Genomic DNA, 14,832 nt, shown 5'->3' on the forward strand with positions numbered 1-14,832 from the left:
TCGCCTTACCCGTTACTTGCGTAATCTGATCATTCCATTTGAGATCATTTCGAATAGTCACACTCAGATACTTGACTGATGTTACCTCTTCCAAAGACTGATCATTTATTTTGTACTCGTACATTAATGGGGATTTTCGCCTTGTTATACGCAGTAGGTTACAATTACTAATATTGAGAGATAACTGCCAGTCATTACACCACGCATTTATTTTCTGCAAATCCTCATTGATTTGTTCACAACTTTCGTGTGATACTACTTTCCTGTAAATTACAGCATCAACGGCAAACAGTCTAAGGCCGCTGTAAATAACATCAACCAGATCGTTTATGTAAATCGTAAAAAGCAGAGGACCTATTACACTGCCCTGGGGCACACCTGAAGTTACTCTTGTTTCTGTTGCAGTTACCCCGTTCAGGACGACATACTGCTCCCTGTCTGTTAGAAAACTTTCTATCCAGCCGCATATGTCATTCGAACGCCTTTCGAAAGCCGAAAAATATGGCATCCACCTGGGAGCCGGTATCTAGAGCCTCTTGTATATCATGCACAAAAAGGGCCAGCTGTGTCACGCATGACCGCTGTTTCCTAAAACCGTGATGATTTCTGCAGATGAGCTTCTCAGCGTCTAGAAAGGTCATTATGTCTGAACACAAAATATGTTCCATGATTCTACAACAAAACGATGTCAGTAAAATTGCCCGGTAATTATGTGCATCCGATTTTCTACCCTTTTTATAGATTGCTATGACCTGGGCCTTCTTCCAGTCCCGTGGAACTTTCCGCCGTTCCAATGATCTCTTATAGATGATGGATAAGAATGCTGTGCTATATTTGTAGCACAGTCAACATAAAATCTTACGAGGATACCGTCTGGGCTAGATGCCTTTCTGGCGTCTAAGGATCTTAACTGTTTTACAATCTCAGATACACTAAACACTATGTCAGCCATCCTTTCGTTTGTTCGATAATTGAAAGGGGGAATGGTGCTGCAGTCCTCTATCTTAAACGAGTTTTTGAAAGACAGGTTTAGAATTTCGGCCTTCTGTTTATCATCATCAGTTACATTACCCGTACTGTCAGCAAGAGAAGGTATTGAATTATTTGTAGCGTTCATAGATTTTACGTACGACTAAAATTTTTTGGGGTTATTTTTAGAATCTGCAGATAAAATATTGCTTTCAAATTCGTTAAAAGAGTCTCTCATAGTCCTTCTGACAGCACGTTGAAGTTTTTAATCACCGTTCTTCTTTCGCTGTAATGAACAGCAACACATCCCTCACCAAAAGATATGTGACTTTCTTTGTAAATGTATTTATATAAACACCAAGACAAAAAAAAGTCTAGGCACCACGAAGAAATTATCCGGATGGGAAGATAAAAAAAAGATAACAATTTCAGAAAAATTGGATGATTTATTCGAGAGAAAGAGCTTCAGAAACTGAGAAAGTCAATAACGTGTTGGTCCTCTTCTGACCCTTATGCGATCAATTATTCGGCTTCATATTGATCTGCAGAGTTTTCGGATGTCCTCCTGAGGGATAGCGTGTCAGATCCTGTCCAAATGGTGCGTCAGATCGTACAAATATTGGGATGGTTGGGGGCCTTGCACATAATGCTGTAAACGTTCTTAATTGGGGAGAGACTCGGCGACGTTGCTAGCCAAGACAGGGTTTGACCAGCAGGAAAACAAGTGGCAGAAACTCTCACCGTGTGAAGGTGGGCATTGTCTAACTGAAATGAAAGTCCAGAATGGCTTTCCATGAAGGGCAACAAGACCGGCTTAGATATCGTCGACGTACGGCTGTGGTGTAAGGGTGTCGCGCATGACAAGCAAATGGGTCCTGCTAGGAAATGAATTGGCACCCCAGACCATCAGTCCTGGTTGTCCAGCCGTATGGCGGGCCACAGTCAGGTTGGTATACCACTACTGTCCGGGGCGTCCCGAGACATGTCTTCGGCCTTGATTCTCATTCAATGGAGCAGAAATGTCTTCAGTGATGAGTCTCGCTTGTAACTTAGCGCCGATGACCAGCGCAGACGTGTCTGGCGACGCTCCACATAGCTTTTGGCCGTGGGTCTGGGGTGACATTTTAGGTCGTAGCAGGAACACCGGGCATCGCATGAACCTCATCTGACGGCTGCAAGTATCCTGACGAGAAGTGTTTCTTAGTCGGGAACTGGTGTCATGTACATGAGGTTTTGGTCATTCCCTCCTAAAAAAAATTAGTAAAAGAATCAAGAATCGTCAGATCAGGGGAACCACATAAGAAATTTGTTGTATCTATGATGGAAAATCAGAGCGTTAGAGGGGTTGCACAAACATAAATCTTGATAAAATGGGAGAATAAATACAAAAGGAAGATGGATTAGATAAAGGCAAGTACAAGTAACTGCGTATTAAAAGTTAAACGCAGTTCTGAAAGTTAAAAGCTCCGAGGGAACAAGTAACCGTAAATTAATACACATTAAGAACAAAAAACAATGCACCACGAAGTAATTATACGAATGAGAGGGGAATAGATATGTGATGTACATGTACAGACAAACAAACGATTGCAGTTTCAGAAAAAAAATGGTTCAAATGGCTCTGTGCACTATGGGGCTTAACTTCTGAGGTCATCAGTCCCCTAGAATTTAGAACTACTTAAACCTAACTAACCTAAGGACATCACACACATCCATGCCCGAGGCAGGGTTCGAACCTGCAACCGTAGCGGTCGCGCGGTTCCGGACTGTAGCGCCTAGAACTGCTCGGCCAACCTGGCGCGCTTCAGAAAAAATTGAATGATTTATTCAATGGAAAGAGCTTCACAAATTCTGCCAGTAAATAACGTGCTGGTTCACCCCTGGTCGTTATGCAAGCAGTTACTCGGCTTGGCATTGATTGATAGAGTTGTTGGATGTTCACCTGAGGGATATCATGCCAAATTCTGTCCAATTGGCGCGTGAGATCGTCAAAATCCCGAGCTGGGTGAATTTTCCTGCCCATAACGCTCCAAAATTTCCCAAATGGGGAGAGATTCGGCGACCTTGCTGGCCAAGTTAGGACTGGACAGGTCCGGGATGGCTTACCATTAAGGGCAACAAAACGGGGCGTTGCCTGGGATGAACAAGCAAAGGGGTCCTGCCAGGAAATGAAATGACACTCCAAAACATCATTCGTGGTTGTCGGGCCGTATGGCGGATGACAGTCAGGTTGGTATCCCACCGCTGTACAGGGAATCTCCAGAAACGTCTTCGCCCTGGAATCTCATTCGCTGGAGTACTGTCTTCACTGATGAATCCCGTTTCTAAATGGGTACCGGTGATCAGAGAAGACTTGTGTGGAGACGACCCAGACAGCGATGTGATCGCACCCCGACTGTTTCCCGCCGTACGGCCAGACAACTACGTCGTAGCAGGATCCATTTGATTGTCATCAGCCATGCTGGGTTTACATTTAAGCAACATAATTTCAGCCTGCACTCGGCGAGAGTTCCTACTGCGTGTCTTCGTGTTTACTAAACCCTACCTTGCCAGCAACGTTGCCAGATCTCTCCGGAAAGTTCGGAGCATTATTGGCAGGCCCTCGTACCAGCTCCGGGTTTTGACGATCTAAAGAGCGAATTGGACAGAATTCTTCACGATGTCCCTCATAAGGACATCCAACAATTCTATCAATCACAGACAAGCCTAATAACTACTTGCATAAAGGCCAGAGATGGACCAACGCGTTATTGATTTGAATTTGTGAAGCTCGTTCTCTTGAATAAATCATCCAGTTTTTCTTAACATGTAATCATTTGTTTGTATCTACATATACCAGGTGATCAAAAGTCAGTATAAATTTGAAAACTGAATAAATCACGGAATAATAGAGATAGAGAGGTACAAATTGACACACATTCTTGGAATGACATGGGATTTTATTAGAACCAAAAAAATACAAACGTTCAAAAAACGTCCGACAGATGGTGCTTCATCTGATCAGAATAGCAATAATTAACATAACAAAGTAAGACATAGGAAAGATGATGTTCTTTACAGGAAATGCTCAATATGTCCACCATCATTCCTCAACAATAGCTGTAGTCGAGGAATACTGTTGTGAACAGCACTGTAAAGCATGTTCGGAGTTATGGTGAGGCATTGGCGTCGGATGTTGTCTTTCAGCATCCCTAGAGATGTCGGTCGATCACGATACACTTGCGACTTCAGGTAACCCCAAAGGACCTGGGAGGCCAAGCATGACGAAAGTGGCGGCTGAGCACACGATCATCACCAAACGACGCGCGCAAGAGATTTTTCATGCGTCTAGCAATTTTTTTTTTTTTTATTCTAATAAAACCCCATGTCATTCCAAGCATGTGTGTCGATTTTTACCTCTACATCTACATTATTCCGTGGTTTATTAAGTTTTCAAATTTATACTGACTTTTTATCACCCGGTACATCACATCCACCAATTTCGATCCCATTCGGATAATTCCTTAGTGGTGCGTCGTGTTCTTTCTTTAAAAATGTATTTTGATTTTTCTGATAACTCTAAACGGAAAACGGAAGGTTTCTTGTGTGGGTTACTCGCATCTCGGGAAGTGCCATTACAGAGCAGGGAACTTTAACAATCCCCTGTTCGCTGGGACCAATGACTCACACAAAAGAAAAGATGGTTTCAAGGTGCAGCTACAAGAGGGACTTATAGACAACAGTCGATCCAGTAAACTGATTTGTAATAAACATTTTAAAAAAGAACGAGGACCGACAGGAAAGAGAGTATTTGTTCACAACATATAAATTAATGCGGAAAACGTATGGAAATAGAGAGAAAGTGACATTAAACTTTTCATTCTGAAGCAGCAGAGGATTTCCGCATTTTTACAAGCTGTCGCTGGCTTCGCTGCAGCTCGCCAGTTGGGTAAATCTTTGTTTCTGCCCACGTCGGTGAAACCAGGAAAAGAGTATTGTCAGTACATGGGGAGATTTCTAAGAGGAATAGGTTCTGTGACTCGATCTGCACAGAAATAGCGGGTACTCAGCTGTTTGTTCACGTCGTGGCTCACCTTGATGGAGGTGCGCGACAGCTGCCTGGTGATGCCGTGGTGGGCGCGCTCTGCCTCCGGCCGCTCCTCGCCACCCTCGTCGCCCTCGGCGGCCCCCAGCATGGCCGAGTACTGCGGCTGCCGGGTCAGCGCCGCGTAGCCTCCCTGCGCCTCCACCTTGCCCTGCACACGCGTAGAACGCGTACATCCATTAGCCGGGATTGTATCCATATTCACTCTGCCCCATAGCCGAGGTCGCAGTGGGGTTTGGCCCAGAGTCATTCACTATCTGATTTAAAATATCCGGACACATATTATCATTTATGAGCTCCAGACCGTGGAGTCGCTACTATTCGGTCGATTGGTTGGCATCACGAGGCTGTGTGCACCCCGTATCAGCCCTCCCACCGAGGAGAAATCGTTGCCAATACCGGGAATCGAATCTGGGTGGTACCCTGAACATTCAGCTATAGAGGTGAACTCCGGACACCTATTAGTGAACGTTAATATGGGGTATGTCCATCCCCTTGATGACGGCTTGAACTCTGCCAGCGACACTTTCAATGAGCTGTCTGAAAGTCTGTGTAGAAATGGCAGTATATTCCTCCTCAACAGTCGCAAAGATGGAAGTCAGACTGGACGCTGAGGTCTAGAAAGATGTCGTCATTCTAAATCATCCCAAAGATATTCACCTAAATTCAAGTTGGGACAATCAGGAGGCCAGCCCATTGTAGGTATGCTATTGTCCACAAACCACTGCATCACAGAAGCTGCTTTATAATAGGGTGTATTGTCGTGAAGATAAAACAACCATCATCTCCGAATTGTTCATCTACTGTACATAGTACACAATGCTGCAAATTCCTTTCGCATTTAACATTTTCTTAGGTGTGTAAAGACACCAGGCCGTAACAACGAAAAGCAACCCCATACCCCAACACCACCTCCTCCATAACTGTTGATACTGATGGAGGTAACAACCTGCAGGCATTCACTAAACTCGGTCCCTGCCATCAGACTGCCACAGGACATAGTGTTATTGATCATTCCAGATCACTCGTTTCCAGTCATCCAGTGGCGTCAAATGGTTCAAATGGCTCTGAGCACTATGGGACTTAACGTCTGAGGTCAGCACTCCCCTAGAACTTACAACTACTTAAACCTAAGGACGTCACACACATCCATGCCCGAGGCAGGATTCGAACCTGCGACCGTAGTGGTCGCGCAGTACCAGACTGTAGCGCCTAGAACCGCTCGACCACTCCGGCCGGCCAGTGGCGTCATTCTTTACATCTCCTCTCGCGTCGCTTAGCACTCATTACAGAGATTTGTGGCTTACAAGGAGCTGCTCGATCATTGTAACCCATTCTTTTTAACATCCTAGGCACTTCCATTGTACTAGCTGGTCCGCTCGTTGCACTTTGGCACTCGCGTGTGATTCCTTCACTGATTTCTTACAGTGATTTCTTACAGTCACCCTCCAAAACGCTCAATAGACCCTACCTATCAGAACATGAGATCTGCCTGTTCTTGCTTTAAGTGTGGTTGTTCCTTCGCATTGCCACTTCACAGTTACATCACCAACTGTCAACCTGCCCAGTTTTACAATGTTTGAAATGTCCCTGTTGGATTTTCACTCTGGTGATATACGACGACTAGTCCACGTTCAAAAATCACGAAGTTCTCCTCGACGAAACATGCTGTTGTCATTGCTTCTCTTCTGACAACCCAATACTCCTCACGTCCTGTTATCCATTCGGGCCTACCCCACACGACATCTAGTGGTCAGTTGCGGATTATATACGTCTGTCCAGATACCTTTGATCAGATAGTGTATAAAGAACGTAAAATGCGCTCTTACAGGTTGGACGTTTTATAACAGTTGCCAGCTAAAGTACTTTTCATCCATTGCTAATTTAATTGTTGAATCTAGGTTTTGTTAGTAAGCTGAGGATGCATACTGCATGAAACCAATTTTGAGAAAGATATTTGTAAATATAAAACTTTACCTCATGCGATAATTATAAACCATTCAATTTTATTATCTTGACAATTTCAGTTTAGTTTCGTCAATGTCCAACTGAATAAAACCAATTTTATAATTTCATACGTGTTTCTCTTTTATTTCTTCAACAGCTTCGTCAGTGGTCTAAAACATGTGCGTATTTCGGTGTATATGCCTACAGAAGTGCTTAAATTCTAGACACGGTACCTTCAGTTCAGACAATATATGACTCCCTGTGACGTCTTAATGGTAATTTTCTTTTTTTTACTTACTGATTTGTAGATGTTGCTCTACCTTCGTTCTTGCTTTGCTAGATTTAAAGATGATGCACTGCTTCCAGACTTCCGATATTCACTAGTACAGCACTGAGAATAGGAACATACAATCGTTTGATGTTTTGTTTTGACTGCCGTTGCCAACTTTCGGGTGTATTTGTGACATCTGTAGTCTATGTGTGTTTTGGCAAGAGCATTCGATATTTGGAGATCCTATTCTAAATTAAAAGCTTGAATATGAAATTAAATCTTTCTAGTATAAAACTTGCTGATTTCAGCGGCATACCTAACGCGAGCTTTCAACTAAGCGAGGGGACGCAGTACTGGAGTCACATTCGGGAGGAAATCCCCATCCGCCCAACCAGATTTTCATTTTCCGTAATTTCCTTACATCGCTCCAGATAAATATCGGTGTGGCTCCTTTGAAAAGGGCTCGGCCGATTTCCTTCCCTGTCCTTTCGTAATCTGAGATTGTGCTCCGTCTCCAATGGCCGCCCTGTCGACAGGAGTTTAACCTCTGACCTTCCTTCCTTTTTATTTACCAACTTCAGAGTGAGTTACTCGAGACAAAAAATAAGAAGAAACTTGTTATAGTGCCCCGATTCATAATAATACACTGCAGAGATCAACAGCGCTTCTCGACATATAACAGAAAAAAATTCCAGATACATTTAATTACTCTAAGTGTAGGACATAATCGAGAACATCAGATGTAATGAATGTGGCAAACTGACCAACAGCATTCTGAAATGAAAAGAAGAAATGGGAAGAAACCACACAAACTAGCTATTGCGATCATATTAGTTTTGTTCTTTCCAATAAGCGTGTGATCTTGTTGGCAGGCCTTTCAGGTACAGCTTTTTTGTTTTTTTTTTCGCTTAAACTCTGGTCTCACTTCGTACAGGTGGGCAATGAGTGAAACCCAGTTCTTGACTTGACAAATTATCCTAACATATCTCCGAATTAAGAAATGAGTATTTATAAAGAACTTTTGCAATCGTATTTGCTAGTGAGCGACAGAAGAATGGAGAGTTGTGGAATTTATTAATATAATACGAGGACTATTCGGAAAGTAAGGTCCAATGGGGTGCAAAATGGAAACCACAGTGAAAATCCGATGACGCTTTGCACAGATGTGTTGGGCAATTTCTCTAGTATGCCCATCGATCGTGTCGCATCGCTCTTTTCATTTCTGAGCACAGAGTGAGCACGTAAGATTAGAACAATAGTGTCTCCCGCCAAATATAAGGGCATGGTGTGAAATTTCGCCTGATGTTATGCAGTAGCTGTCATGCGTTTCTTTCTGCAGGAAAATTCTCGGCCGCACTCTGCAGGGGCAATGAAGATTCCCCTGCAGCGTTTACAATGGGAAGTGTTTGATCAACCACAATAAAACCCGTAATTGACTCTCCTTGAGTTTCGTCTCTGCTCACACGAATCGCTGGCTATTAAGACACTGTTCTGGCACAATCAACGAGCTGTAGACCAGCGTAGAGAATTGGCAGGAGGCACAGGTGGCTGTCTTCTAAGACGATGGTATTGGAACGTTGATACAACGCTACGACAAGTGTCTAAATCGGAGCGGCGACTATGTGGAGAAGTAGCTGGAAGGTGTAGTTAACCGTTCCAAATAAAACATTTTTGATTTTCACAGTGGTTTCCATTTTCCGAACAATCGGATCTTACTTCCCGAATAGGCCCCATGTAATAATTTAAATCTGTTCTTTATTTCGTCGTCTCATTTGCAAATTTATTTTTGTGATGACTAATTTCGGTTAATATTTGATCATCTTCAGATCTTTGTAATCACACCCGCCAGGTTAGCCGAGCGCGCTAACGCGCTGCTTCCTGGACTCGGGTAGGCTCGCCGGCCCCGTATCGAATACGCCCGGCGGATTAACGACGAGGGCCGGTGTGCTGGCCAGCCTGGATGTGGTTTTTAGGCGGTTTTCCACATCCCCCTAGGTGAATACCGGGCTAGTCCCCACGTCCCGCCTCCGTTACACGGCTCGCAGACATCTGAACACTTTCGCACTATTCCATGGATTCCACTAGTCGCAGACAGTTGAGGTGCACTAATTCTTCCCAGGGGGTATGGGGTGGCGGCAGGAAGGGCATTCGGCCACCCCTTCAACTAACATTGGCACATCTGATTAACCTTGCCCACCCTGCGTGTCCGCGGGAACAACGGCACAAGCAAAAGAAAAAGAAATAAAGAAAGATCTTTGTAATCACATAAGGAACGCATCATATCCAGACGAAGCTACATGTTATAATGTCACACAAAAATATCCCAAAGGACTTATCAGGACTTTACCTTTAGTCAAAAGATTTCTCAGATGGCAGCAGAGTCTCTGTACGTTGTCTTGTGGATGTTTTTGAATCTGTCTATAGTATTTGTGTACAAATTTTGTTTTTGGGTATACTGAATAAACAATACTTGCGTTGTTAATGAGCACCACGTGATTTGCTTCGGACAGGTACTGCAGCTGATGAGTGACGAGGATGCGCGTCTTGTTTCGCAGGAAGTTGATGATGCACTCATCGAAGAGGTGTTTCCCGACGTGGGTGTCCACAGCTGACAGAGGGTCGTCAAAGAGATAGATGTCAGCGTCATGGTAGACCGCCCTGTCAAACAAAAACATTTCGTCACAAACTAGATAAATCAGTATCGTATTTCATTAACGCTCTTACATATACATTAGTTCACTCATGTCGAGCTCAAAGAGGCTATCTGTAGTGATAACTTAGGAGAAGAAGAATTTCTATTCGCATTACGAATGAAGATTGCAAGAGTCCGCGCCAACATACTCTTCAACAAGAAGTGTTTGCAACCAATTGCGACTCCAAAGTAAGCAACAATTTATACTAAGAGTGATTCCAAAATTATCTGAAGGTAGTAACTTAGTTTTACCGAAATCGGTTATCTACAACAAAGTTTTTTATAGTGATCTCGGCTAAGAAGTTCTCCTTCTCCTAAGTAATCACTACAAATCGCCCCTTCGAGATCAACATGAGTAAACTAATAGACATTGTGCCACGCCAGACACTAAGGAATGCACACAGGCTACTCGCATTACAAGAGAAGATTGCAACAATCCGCGCAAACACACTTCTTCTCCTAAGCTCTTACACATGTTTCGATGGCTGATTTTGATATCGGTCTACATCAGTCCATATCAAAAAGAAAGATAGCAAAAGAACAGCACATTGATTGTCCGTATAAATACGGTCATTTTTCCAATGGAAGAAATATTTCGGTTGTAAAAAAGTTCACACTTTATTCTGGCAAGCTAGTCTCTTGTGCGCCTATCGACGTTGTTCAGGGTTAGCTTCTGAGTACGTTTGGTATGAAGGACACTTAGTCTCCAGTTGCTGGTAACAGAGCAATAACGCAATTATTATTTATTCTGGTTGTTATCCCAATTCTCTTTCCTTCTGCGAAAATACCGTCACAATAGTGAAAAATCCCGTAATATGCAATCATCATAACGTACAGCACAAAACACAGAGTAATGCAACAACTCTCAGATGCAGAATTCCATAGGTGCAAGAATAGCTCTGTTAGCTCAGCTACTGCATCTTGTAAACCAATACACGACGCGTATATCGACCAACTCTTCGTGAGTACACCTATCCAGACTGTTGCGTAATACTGTTAACGTACAACAAACACTGCCAAAAGGAGCAAACCCGAGACGGAACCGAGCAATAGTGAGTGCAGTCTTGAGAACAAAGAATAGAGTATGTATTATTCTTGTCGGCAGCAGATACCGTGACTGAATGGAACAAATTAATTTCCAAATAATACACTCAGCATACACGGCCGACATTTGCAATGTTGTGCACATACGAGGATGAGCCACTAAATAAATCGAAAACTTACTCATTGCTCAAAAATGTGTTGTAAGAGTAATATGTGGCGCACATCCACGATCATCTTGTAGACGCCTGTTTAAGGAGTTAGGAAATCTGGCTACTGATTCACCGTATATTTATTCTCCCATGACGTTTGTTGTAAATAATCCACTGCAGTTCAAAAGGAACAATGATTTACATAATTACAATAACAGAAGGAAAAACGACATTCATTTGTCCATAGTAAGGTTGTCTTTAGAACAAAAAGAGGTGCTTGATGCTGCAACAAAACGTATTGATAACTTATCCAATGATATAAAACGTGTGACACACAGCAAAAGAAAATTTGAAAACAAAATAAAAAAGTTTCTCCATGACAACTCCCTCTATTCTGTAGAAGAAATACTATTACTGTAATGTCTAAAAGGTGGTAGGTAGGAATTACTAACTAACATCAGTGGATATTAAAAAAAAGAAACTTTACAAATGTTGAGCATGGAGCTATATTTAAAAATTAAGTTGGGATGTGTATGTAAAATGACTCGTTCCACAACATTACGACTGATATTGCAAATTATCCATGGAACATGAAACTAACTGACTAACTAGGATAGAGACATTAGAGTCCCTTGTACCAGCCTGAAATTTATTTTCCTTTTCAACGTACTCCCCTTGTAAACTTAAATAATCATCCCATCGTTCGAAAAGGCGTTAAAAGCCTGCAGCATAGAATTCTTGTGGATGCGTTCGCGTCTAAAGCGTGACCTCTCGGTATGTATGACAAGTTTATTTGGTCCCTTAATTGCTGCAACCCACAAGACCGATGTGTCCTGGTGGTAGCGAAATACCCCTAGTCGGGGAAACAACGTCCATCACTGAACACCCTGACCGGCCAGGACGCTCCTTATTTGTGACTTTTTGTCCTTTGCTGAATTCCTACATCCAATTAACACGAATTTCCATGAAATACACATCTAACCATACACGGGACGATTTCGCTTTGCACGTGCTCTGGGGACAGTCCCACGCTCACAAAAATCCCTCTGTTATAGTCGGGTACACATCATAACACACCTGTCACCTTAGTCTGACTGCTGATGGGTAACGATTGGCTACGGGATACTGTGTATTGGCCACCTTCCAAGCGACATGTTCGCCACGTTCTACAGGCGCGAAACTTAAAACGATATGCGGTATTCTGGCATTTGCGACGTATTTATTGACTTACCTTCGTAACTTCAGTGCAAAACAAATAGAAAGATAAATGATGATAAAAAGTCAAACGAAATGCAATTAGTGCTGTATTTTCGCGTTTGTTACTTATTCATCGACTTCTCCTCGTAATTTCAGTGCAAAACAAATACAAAATGCAATTATTAACTAACGGGTCATCAGAGACCAAAGTACTCGGAAAAAAATCCTGAATAACTACCGAAGTTTTGTCGGTAAAGTTCGGGTTCACCTTATATATTCACTTGTAGCCCCGAGACTTTTCTGAGACGTACATTCCACACAGAAAAGCCTTACCAGTTGCGCAACCCAGTCCCAGGCAAAGAAAGAAAGTTTAGTTACATAACAAACATATTTCCAATTACGAGTTCTTACAGTATATGTAAGACCGATTTCAATGATAGTAATCACTGGCCTATTGCTTAGTTAATTGATGGCTTGATAATATAACTGGCCAGTTTTTTTTATTAACATTAGTTGTCCAAGTCATCGGCAACCACCGATGATGTGTGTTGCATTGGTAGAGGACCATCGAACGGTGGGGGCGGATCATTTTTCATATATGTCAATCAATTAAATTTTAAGAAATATCGAAAATCCGTATAGTTTGTGCCCGTTACGTCCAAATTGCGACTACAGATACAGAGACCCGCTCTGTAGGAATGCTAGTTTATCGCTTGCTCGCTGACATGGAGCCACAGAAGGTTGCCCACCCTAACGCCAGGAAGACGGGCCGCTCCGCCGGCTGGAAGCCGCAGGAACCGCTCACATTGCCACCCCGATAAAATTGGTAATACGAACTTTTTTTACCACGGAGGAGGCACACAACTGAGCTGCATTTGGGTCTAAAAAACCACGGAGAGACGCTCGCCAAACCCCATTCGGTAGCAGATCTCGGAAGGTATCACTTCGTTCCTGATGGTAGTCCGGCAGTTTCCGTCATAGTTATTCATATGAGTTGGCTTCTGTAGTGGGACGTGAAATTGAAGCGTCACCCATCCACCAGTGTCAGCCCAGTTTGCAGGTGAATGTAAGTTTAATTTAGTGTTTTGTTTATGTATTTTGTAATATTTGTAATGGTTGTGAATTATCTAAAGTTTTGTATTTATTTTTATGCTTCATGTATGGAGAGGGCGGCGCAACGAACGGAGACAGCATCTTCACTGCCGGGACCAGAGAGAAAATTGCTGGCCACTATACGTCGCTGGTCGACAACCAAAGAGCAACAGAAGATCCTGAAACCGAGTTGTTGCGTCGTGCTTCTAAAAACTGAAAAAATAAGAATTTTTAATGTTTCTACAACAATGACGTCATACAAAGTTTAATCATGTTGTAAATGTTCAGTCCTATCTTGTCAATGCTCGGGTTCACGTCTATATGTAGTATATAGGAAGATAATAAACTAGTGTATACTACAAAAGTTTAAATACGTGTTCCGAGAATTTACTTATAAAGAATTATGTTAAAGAAGAAGTATTACTAATTTATTTGACAAGATTATTAATGTTTGACAACGTTCATCGCAAGTTTGAGTCTTGAAAGTTTATTCAATGTGGTTCTAATATTTATTAAAGCAGATAACTTGCATTAATATAATTTCTGAGAAGAAACAAACGACATCTAAATTGAAAAAAGTTTGCGCAAACCAGTTGGACTGAGTGACGTAATTCTGCGCATACGACTCAAATGATGATGTTTTAATTACATTTTCGTTCAAGAACCATTCAGCGTCCACTTTAAAAAGAGTTTAAATAATTCTGAAGTGTTTTGTAACTGGCGTTGGTGACGAAGTCTGCACATGGTCATATGTCAAAAGAAAATAATTTATACAAAACGTCGTTATACTACACCGTGGCGACCTTATAAACAGGACTTGTGTGCAACTAAGACACACAGGTACGAAACAAAACATCAAGAGTCCTTCGGAAGTCAACGCGAGTTTTCGTGGAACCTTCACCAGCCAGCGGCGACTTCGCGGGTGTGGGCATCTGACGGAGCGCAGCCAAGCAGTACGATCACGCAGATATTCCAAGAGAAGGCGCATCTGTTGGGCAGCAGCTGAACGCTGCAAACCCCGACAACCTCTTTCTCCCTAAACTAACAGGCCCAGTACGTCAGCTGGGAGGCGTTCCTCCGACTGGTATTAGAGGTGTTGCTGAGGGCTTCGCCTGTCTACGGTGCGGCCGGGCGTGGTTGCAGCCAGTGACGTCTCCGGTGTTCGACTCAGCGTCCTGCCGGTTTCGGAAGCGGGGTCGCAGCATCTCAGCGGCTGCATCGACGGCTGTTACTTCTGCAGCCCATAGCAGCACACTGATCACCGAGAACTACAAACTACAATATTAGTGTCCGGTGAGTCTGTTTTAAGTTGGAAGTGGAGTGTTGTACATAGGGAGTGTGCTTTTAATAGGATTGTTGATTACAAGTCTGCGTGTGTAACTAGTTA

At 42.9% G+C, this 14,832-nt stretch overlaps 1 protein-coding gene across 1 annotated transcript in view; it reads right to left on the reverse strand.

The window, feature by feature from the left end:
• Window positions 1-14,832, reverse strand: part of LOC124594830 (ATP-binding cassette sub-family C member 4-like) — a 270,890-nt gene that overhangs the window by 51,674 nt on the left and 204,384 nt on the right. The window contains exons 11-12 of the mRNA XM_047133278.1: window positions 9,746-9,929; window positions 5,043-5,204 (exon numbers count right to left, since the gene is read on the reverse strand). Of these exons, the coding sequence (XP_046989234.1) occupies window positions 5,043-5,204; window positions 9,746-9,929 (346 nt within the window). The remainder of the gene's footprint in view (window positions 1-5,042; window positions 5,205-9,745; window positions 9,930-14,832) is intronic.

This window comes from Schistocerca americana, chromosome 2 (genome assembly GCF_021461395.2).
Source record: "Schistocerca americana isolate TAMUIC-IGC-003095 chromosome 2, iqSchAmer2.1, whole genome shotgun sequence".
NCBI classification, from domain to species: domain Eukaryota; kingdom Metazoa; phylum Arthropoda; class Insecta; order Orthoptera; family Acrididae; genus Schistocerca; species Schistocerca americana.